Raw genomic sequence first — 8,438 nt, forward strand, 5'->3', positions numbered from 1 at the left:
GTGTGAGTCTGCCCTCTCTAAACTCCCAACAATCCAGAGACTTGACCATACGCTGAGGTATACAGAAATTTTCCATATTTAATCATGAAAAGCAACGTGGCTGCAAAGGCCACTAGACCATACTATTGACTCTAGAGACCCCAAGTTAGGGGACAAGAACTAGTCTCTGGATGTCCACTGTATCTGTGCCTCACTTAGAACATGAGCTGCTCTGCCTGCTAGCTCTCTTAATCTTCGTGACACCCTAAAAGGCAGAAACGATCATACTCTGCATTTTACTGATGGGGCCTGGCTCCAAAGTCCAAGTTCTCTCCCCTCGAGGAGACCGTCTGGTGCGGTGACTAGGAATCAGGCTTGGGGCTGGACTGCCTGGGCCGGAATTTTGGCAACACTTATCACTCATGTGACCTTGGGCAGATGACTTAACCTCTCTGTGTCCTGGTCTCCTCCCCAGTACATCAAGGATAATAACAGTTCTACCTGACTGGGTTGTTGTGCACATAAAATAACGTAACACATGTAAAGAATTTAGACTGGTGCCCAGCACAGAGGAAGTGATTAGTTCACAATGTTGAAATGGTCTTCATTTACGTCCACCCATTCCTTCATTTGCCTAACGCCTGTCACCAGGGTAGCTACCATGCTGGGGGCTGAGAAGACAAAGATGAGCAGACGTGGTCCTTGTTCTTGAGAAAATCACGATGAAATGGACAATGAGACATAAAACTAAATTATCTTAGTAAAGCTTTGGCCTGAGAGAAAAGTTTTTTATTTGCTGGCACTGTCTCTAATTAACTTGACAAACCAAAAAAAAAAAAAAAAAAAAAAGGCACTACTCAATTGTTCACATATGACTGGCCCCTGTTCATAGGGTTGTTACTGTCTCCTAACGGCTCTGTGAGGGGGCAATATGGTTCCCGCTTCCCAGGGAAGATCATAACTTGTGGTCAAGGCTGCTGATCACTATCTTGACTTTTCCTGGCCTCAGGATTCTTGCTCAACTAAGACATAACTGCAGCAACAAAAAATAAAAACGGGCTTCAAGCTTTCAATTGCGATGCTGTGACAGTGCCCTGAGTTCTTTCCTAGGTCGACTGCAGCTCCTATTAACAAACATCTCAGTCTCTGGTGCTCTGAACTTTCCAGAGAACTTTCACAGCTGGCATTTTATCTAACTGCTCCACAGTTCTGTGGGGGGGTGGGGGTGGTATTATCTTTACTTAAAGGATGAGGAAAATAAAGCTCTTGCTTTATCTTGCCAGCAGTTCCACACAAATAGAGGCAGAGTGGAAGTAGGTGCCAAGGCTTCTGGAATGCTGGCTCTAGGTCAAGACGGCTACATTTACCAATATGATACAAATAGACAAGCTTAGGGAGGCAAAGTCCCTTTCCCTCTCTGCTAAATTTAGGAGGTGCTCCAGAAGCATGCTGGGGGTAGCCCTGACCACGTACAGTGAAAACATCGAATGGACAGGTTACAATAAAATTGTAACTTAAGCTCCAGAGGGCACAGGTGCCATCTCATTCCTCTCAGGTACCCCCAGTGCCAGCACAATACAGGCATTCTCAGCATAGCGGCGTGCCAGAAAGAGCGAGATGCTATGGCTGAGGGGGCTGAGTGACTCGGGTGACATGAGGGGCAATCAAGGACTGAGCCCGCAGGGTCCACTGACAGTGCCTTTCCTGTCCTGGTGCCAAGTGACCAATCAAATATTCAAACACCTCAACTCCTTCTGTCAAACACTGTTCCAACCAGTATAGTGACCCAGCCAGAAAAGAGAGAATGTCCTAAAAGCAGAAAAACTGTAAGGAAAGCCCTGAGTTAAAAAAAAAAAAAAGTTTGCACTCAGAAAAAGGTTTGGACTCAGATTCTGTGTCAGTTTAATGCCTGACTAGAGGCAGTGGGCAGGGACACTTCAGACTGAAACAAACTCCATTCTCTTACATACCATCTTTAGAGAAGGCTGTCTCCCTGGGGCCAGACAGACGAGAACGTCCAGCCTTTATCATTGACTCCTAAGGCTGCTAAGTTGATTGTCCCCCTTCCCCCTCCCATCTTCTCCTTCCCTTCCCTTTAACATGAGTCCCTGAAATTGAGACACACAGGTAGGGTCACGTTTATGAGGCTAGTCACTGTTAAGGATCCTCTCTCCCAATGGAAAACTTAGTCCCGGGTTACAAGGTGGACGAATGTTAACTAGCTTTGGTATTATTTTTGAAGACTACATTCATTTCATTTTATAGAAAATTACGATCCTTGGCAAGAATTATAGCTGAGATATCAACTAAGGAGAAGAGGAGTGATATTTTTTAAAAGTTCCTATTGGATAAACGATTTCTTGTACTTGATTCATTTAGCATTTACTAGATGCACACCCTGGGATGATTGAGATATCTAGCCTCAAGAAACCGACACAGAAACAAATATTACACTATAACAGACACAATAATAAAAGGTGTTTTGGAAGTATATACACATTTCTTCCTCTGTGGTTCCCGGAACAATCAAGAAAGGTGTCCAGGAGGGGGACCATCTGGGTGGATTCTGAAGGACGCCGTGGGCTCCTGGGTGGGCAGGAGGCCCTGGGAAGTGCTCTCCAGTCAGACAGGGAGCTACCAGCCTGGCACTGGGTGTGGGGCAGGGAGCTGTCTGGGCCCACTGCATGTACTGTGTACAGGTGGGGACAAGAGTAAGCCTGGAGAAGCAGACCTAGTCTAGAATGGAAGCCCTTGGGGTCCAGCTAGCACTTTCCTACAGCTGATGGGAATCCAGTGAAAGACTGTAAGCAGGGGACAGATGGGATCATGATTTTGTCTTTAAAAGGCCATGAGGGCAGCAGTGTGGAGGATGAACTGGGGGGAGATGGAGTCAAGGCCTGGGAACATGCTATCCCAAAGGGCTGGGGATTTGCTGAGCTAAGGCCCGGGCATGGGAAGAGGAGAATAGCTCCGAAAGCTATAAAGGCCCAATTAGACCTGGTGAAGATATAAACTAGGTTTGCAGGGACTGGGGCTGGATAGAACATGGACTGTTGAATTGTTGAACTGAATTAAAGGGTTGACGGGGCTGAGGGCTCAGGAAGTGGTCCCAGCTGACTGGACGAGTCCTGGTTTCTGGATTCGTGAGACTGAAAAACTGCTAACTTCCCTACAGAAATCTGGGGCTACAGGGATTATATCACAAGATAAATTGTATTACCATTGGTAACAGAATTATATCTAAACTGCCAAACACCAGGCAGCAATTTCTAGGCATGTAATCTCTCTGAGGTAAAGCATCATCTAAAGTAAATAAATATCTGAAGTCACCCAGGTACCTACTTACTACAGAAGACCCCAAAGAAATACATGGCACATCTGCCCCTTCAATAAGTTTATAATCTTATTAGGGAGATAAAACACCAGAAATAAGTATAAGAGAGGATACAGAAAGATATTTATTTAAATCCAATAAAAAATATGATTTAAATAGGAAGTGGAGAAGACAAATGTTAAGATCACTGTTAACTGGACCTCTTTAGAGGCACCACCTAACATGGTGTTCACCTCTGGAGTTGGTTTAACCCCAGTACACAGCCACTATGGACGATCATTTAATATAGTCAGTGTCAGGGAACAAGGACATCCAGGCCTTCTGTTATTGGGAAAGAAAGAACATGATGTAGATAAGGAAACATGACCGAGACGACTGAATCAGCACTATCAGGAAATGTTTTCTAATGGGATTTATATGGTCTAAAGGGAAAGAACAGGGAAGGTTGGCAGGTACCCATGGGGGAAATGACACAGAAGGCACAACTGTGGCTCAATGATGTGATGATGAACTGGAACTCCAAAGTCACCAGGGGAATTGAAGTAAAAACCATTATTAACAAGTAGATAACAATAGATAAATCAAAAATCTGTCCATTTCCCTGCCCTCGTCTATCTCCTTAGTGCCACATGAAGGAGAAACCTAGCACAGACAAGTTGATAATCACTTAGGGACAGCAAGCTGCAGGAGGCCAGTCTCTTATAGGTAAGTGACAAAGTGTGTTGGACCAGTGCTACTGGAGAGGCTGAGTCCACTGTTTTATTGCCAGGTGCCTCTTAAGGAGAGGGTTGGCTCCTATGAATGTGATTTAGTAGGTTCTGGTGTTTTCAAATCTACAGCTTGAGTTTTTAAAACTAAGGCCATTCAATATTTCCAAGTTTACCAACCTCTGAAAGCAGAGTAAGTATGAGGCCCCTCAGTAATTATTGTACTTTGAGCTTAAAATAAAGCTTCTCCTTGCCCCACTTTGGCTGAACAAACTTATAAGACATAGGCCAAAGCAATTAATTTACAAAATGCTTATTGTAAAATGTGGCAAAATGAGATTTTTCAAATCTTGGAGAAAATGATTCGATAGCATCTGGCTTTATTTTTAACGACAGCAAAAGGCCAGGAGATTTAAATGCTATGATTTAACATTGAGTTGGCCTAGTTGCTATTTAACAAAAGAACCATTTGACAAATCCCAACTTGTCCCAGACTGCTGTGCAATGTACCTAATCCTCCACAATCCTAAATTCTTGCTGTGTCTCTGCAGCATGTGACATGACCCAGGTACTGTTTCTCACGTACTGGTAATATGACACCCCCAAGGTATTCTATCTCCTGTTCTCTTAGACTACTAGTCTTTGAAAAACAAACTTTAAGATACATTTTTAAAGTTTTACTGAAAGAATTGCACTGCACAGTCACCCAACTAAAATCCTGCTATAAGTATAAGGTGCTGGAGATAATCATTACAAAAGAGCACAGAATGAATAATTTTCATTTAAGAAGTCATTACTCTCAATCTTTATGGAGGAAGATAGAGCTATCACTGTAGTATCTCACTTTAAAGGGTCACAAATCATTACAAAAAATGAGTATGATATAGTAAATACTAACTGTATTAGTGATGATTGTGATTTTATATAAGGTGAAGCTTGTTATTAATTAGTTCTTCGATATGTGATTTCTGTCTCTTTATGAAATTAGTGGAAGAAATAAAATTATTATCATTTTTGGAAAAGGCCATAGTCTGAAGTTTAGATTATGCCTTTCTATTACTTTTGACAAGCTGTTAAAATTCAAATTCGTTTCTTATACTTTCACTGCTGCAATTTGTCAACTGCTTTGGCAGAATATGCTGTAAAAGGGAAATTCCAAAAGAACGTAACTTTCTGTATAAGAAAAGAGGAAGAGAGATCTATTCTGAAAGGGCCTGAAATAATAGTAAAGACAAAAGATTAAAACATACTGCTCATTCTTGCTTCTCATTATTTAAAATAAAATATCATAATTACTTTTCTAATTTCAAAAGAAACTTCTACACTAATTCCACTATTACCAACCCACACATGAGATGAAGTTAAACTAAAGTTAAGATGAAACAGGCATGTATGTTATCCAAGCAAAGCAATGTTCATTTTTCCAAAGTCTTTGCTATTTCTCAATTATAGAGCACACTACATCCTCATTTAATGCCAAACATAATTTAGAAGGCATTAGTATACAACGAAATGATGTAATAATAACAGCCAATGTTTACTGAGCACTTACCATTTGTCATGCACTAAGCTAAACACAGATTATCTAAAAAAATTAACTGAACCCTCATGACAGACAATCCTATGAGGTATTACTAGATATTTTCATCTTACATACAGATAAAGAAACTGAGGCTTAGCAAAATTAAGTGGCCACACAGCTATTAAGTGGTAAAATCAGATGACATGATGAAGTATTTGAGGATAACCATAATTAGGGACAAGACTGATTTCTCTCCAAAGCCAGAAATACGTTCTTGGTTGGATACTGTGGAAGGGTCTTATCCCACTGCACAGCATCAGCAGAAGACTTTACAACAATAGTAGCGGTATCCCTCAATCATTAAGAGTAAGTAATTGTTATCTATGCTATTTAGCTTTAGGGAGATTCATGCAAATAGATAAACACTTACAAAATAAGAACCAAGAGTCGAATGAATTATGGAGGTAAGGAACAAACAAGTGTGGTGGGAGGATATTATTAGTTTTATGAAAATCTGAAAACTGCAATGATTCCCAAGGGAGGCACCAGTGGCACTCACGTGTGTGTGTATGTGTGTGTGTGTGAATGTGTGTGTATGTAGATAACAATTCATTCTTTGTTGTACAATGCTGTCCTATGCGTTGAAATACATTTAGCATCCTTAACTCCCACCCACTAAATGCCAGAAGTTCCCCCAATGCCTGTGACCACTGAATATACTCCTCTACATTTGCTGCTGACCTGGCTGAGAACCATTGATAGCTGGATAAAAATATTGGGAGAGAAGTAACTGACATTTATTGTGCAACGGGCACCAGGTACTCTGCTAAGTGCATTCACACATATTCATTTAATCTTCATAACTCTATATGAGGTAAGTACATATTTTATCCCAATTTTACAGGTGTGGATTCTGAGACTCTGAGAAAGGTTAAGTAACTTAACCAAGGACACACAGCTAGTTTTGAAACAACAGTCTGGCTCCAAAACTACACTTCTCTGGGTTGGTCTTTTAGGCCATAACGGTGTGGAAGGCATTCCTTTCCTTTCTTTAAAGAGGTTCATTCAGAAAATATAAACCCTTGTAAGTAGGAACCATGGTGCATGTGTTGTTATGAACCAGGGATGAACTCATTCACTGGGTTGGGGATGAGAGGCCACGACGTGTTCAGTGAGGTAGAGTTACATGAGTCGGGCTGGGTGGCTCCTATGGTAAGTATATACATATTAGAGGTGCTTTGAGCATGTGTTTGTATGTGTGTGTGTGAATGTTTTCAGGGGGATTAGGAGAGTTGTGTTATACTGTGAGATTTATGTGTTTTATTTGTGGAACACTTCCACAGCGTTTACTATGCACCAGGCCCCATTACAACTGCCTGACAATCTCTCATTTCAGCGTGTACATTAGGTGATGAACAGGACAGGGTGTGCACCGTGTGACGTGTGGCGGGCTGTGTCTGAAACGTACAGCAATGTGCACAAAAGATGATGGGTGCTGGCTGTGCTGGAAGGCGAAAGGTCCACTGTGACCTGTGTGTCTAGAGCGGCAGTTAGTGTTGCGGCATAGATGGTCGTGTTTGAGGCTGGGGGAAGGGTTATGCCAGATGATTGTGTGTACCACACAAGAGGTGCTGCATGGGAAAGACCGTGTGGTGCACCTCCCATGTGCATTTTGCGCGTGGCAAGTAGCGCTGAATACCGGAGGAGTCCCACGGGAAGGGGTGTGGGTTGTGTCCTGGGCCTGTGTATGGTGCGTGGAGACGCTGTGGACTGGGGTGTTTTCTGTGTGTGGTGGTATGTGCTGAAGGCGGTGCATACGAGATGATGCATGCGGTGTGCTGGGCAGGGACGGGGGCTGGAGAGGAGGGGGCCGTGTCGTGATGTGTGTGGGGAGCGATGCTGAGTTCGGGGGCGGGGTCGTGCTGCGTGCTGGGCAGGGACGGGGCTGGAGAGGAGGGGGCCGTGTCGTGATGTGTGGGGAGCGATGCTGAGTTCGGGGGCGGGGTCGTGCTGCGTGCTGGGCAGGGACGGGGGCTGGAGAGGAGGGGGCCGTGTCGTGATGTGTGTGGGGAGCGATGCTGAGTTCGGGGGGCGGGGGTCGCGCTGGGTGACCCGCGAGCGCTCCTGATGTGGCCCGAGGCGCTGTATGGGAGAGGTGGTATCGAGGGGGTTAGGGGTGGAGGGTGGGGGCGAGCGCCAGTCCAGAGGAGCTGTAGGGGAGGAAGCTGGGTGTGCTAGGAGACACCGGGCCGCTGGAGGAGCTGTGTGGGCAGCGGGTCTGCGAGTGTATGCTTGGAGCAGCCAGCCCGCTTCCTCCCCACAGAGCCACACCGGGCCACGCTCCCCGCCACCGCCTCTCGCCCGCCCCTTCCCTTCGCCCAAGGGCGCGCCCCCCGCGAGGCCCGGCCCACACACCTGGTGAAGGCAAAATACATGAGGCTGACGATGGTGAAGCTGAGCAGGGTGATGGTGTGCGGCCGGTAGAAGAAGTCGATGGTGATGTCCTCCACTTGCTGCTCGTTGATCATCCGGAAATGCATCTTGTAGTTCACATCATCTTTGCTCAGGGTCCTGCTCCCCACGCAGGACGCCATGGCCCGCCTCCCCGTCCTGCGGCGGCAGCGGTGGTCCCGGCCCGTGGAGGCTGGGACCGCAGGGATGACGAGCCGCAGCGGGCAGGCGGCCGGACAGCGGGGCCGGCTCTGGCGCGGAGCAAAGGCTGGGCGCCCAGGGCAGGACCGGCGCGGGAGGGCGGGGTCGCAGCGCCGCCAACGCGGCCTTGGGCGGGGGGCGCCGCCGGCCGTGTCCCCGCTGGCGTCCTGGGAGAGGAATCTGTATGGCCGCACGGTGTCTTTAGATTCCCAGGGGACGAGGCCGGACGGGAGCGGCGAGCAGG

General features: G+C 45.8%; 1 protein-coding gene across 1 annotated transcript in view; it reads right to left on the reverse strand.

The window, feature by feature from the left end:
- Positions 1–8,438, reverse strand: part of PTDSS1 (phosphatidylserine synthase 1) — a 63,749-nt gene extending 55,311 nt beyond the window's left edge. Inside the window, exon 1 of the mRNA XM_087447613.1 lies at positions 7,958–8,438. Within this exon, the coding sequence (XP_087303739.1) occupies positions 7,958–8,136 (179 nt within the window). The 5' untranslated portion in view covers positions 8,137–8,438. The remainder of the gene's footprint in view (positions 1–7,957) is intronic.

Source organism: Ceratotherium simum, chromosome 23 (genome assembly GCF_057802395.1).
Source record: "Ceratotherium simum simum isolate JZ-2026a chromosome 23, ASM5780239v1, whole genome shotgun sequence".
Classification (NCBI taxonomy): domain Eukaryota; kingdom Metazoa; phylum Chordata; class Mammalia; order Perissodactyla; family Rhinocerotidae; genus Ceratotherium; species Ceratotherium simum.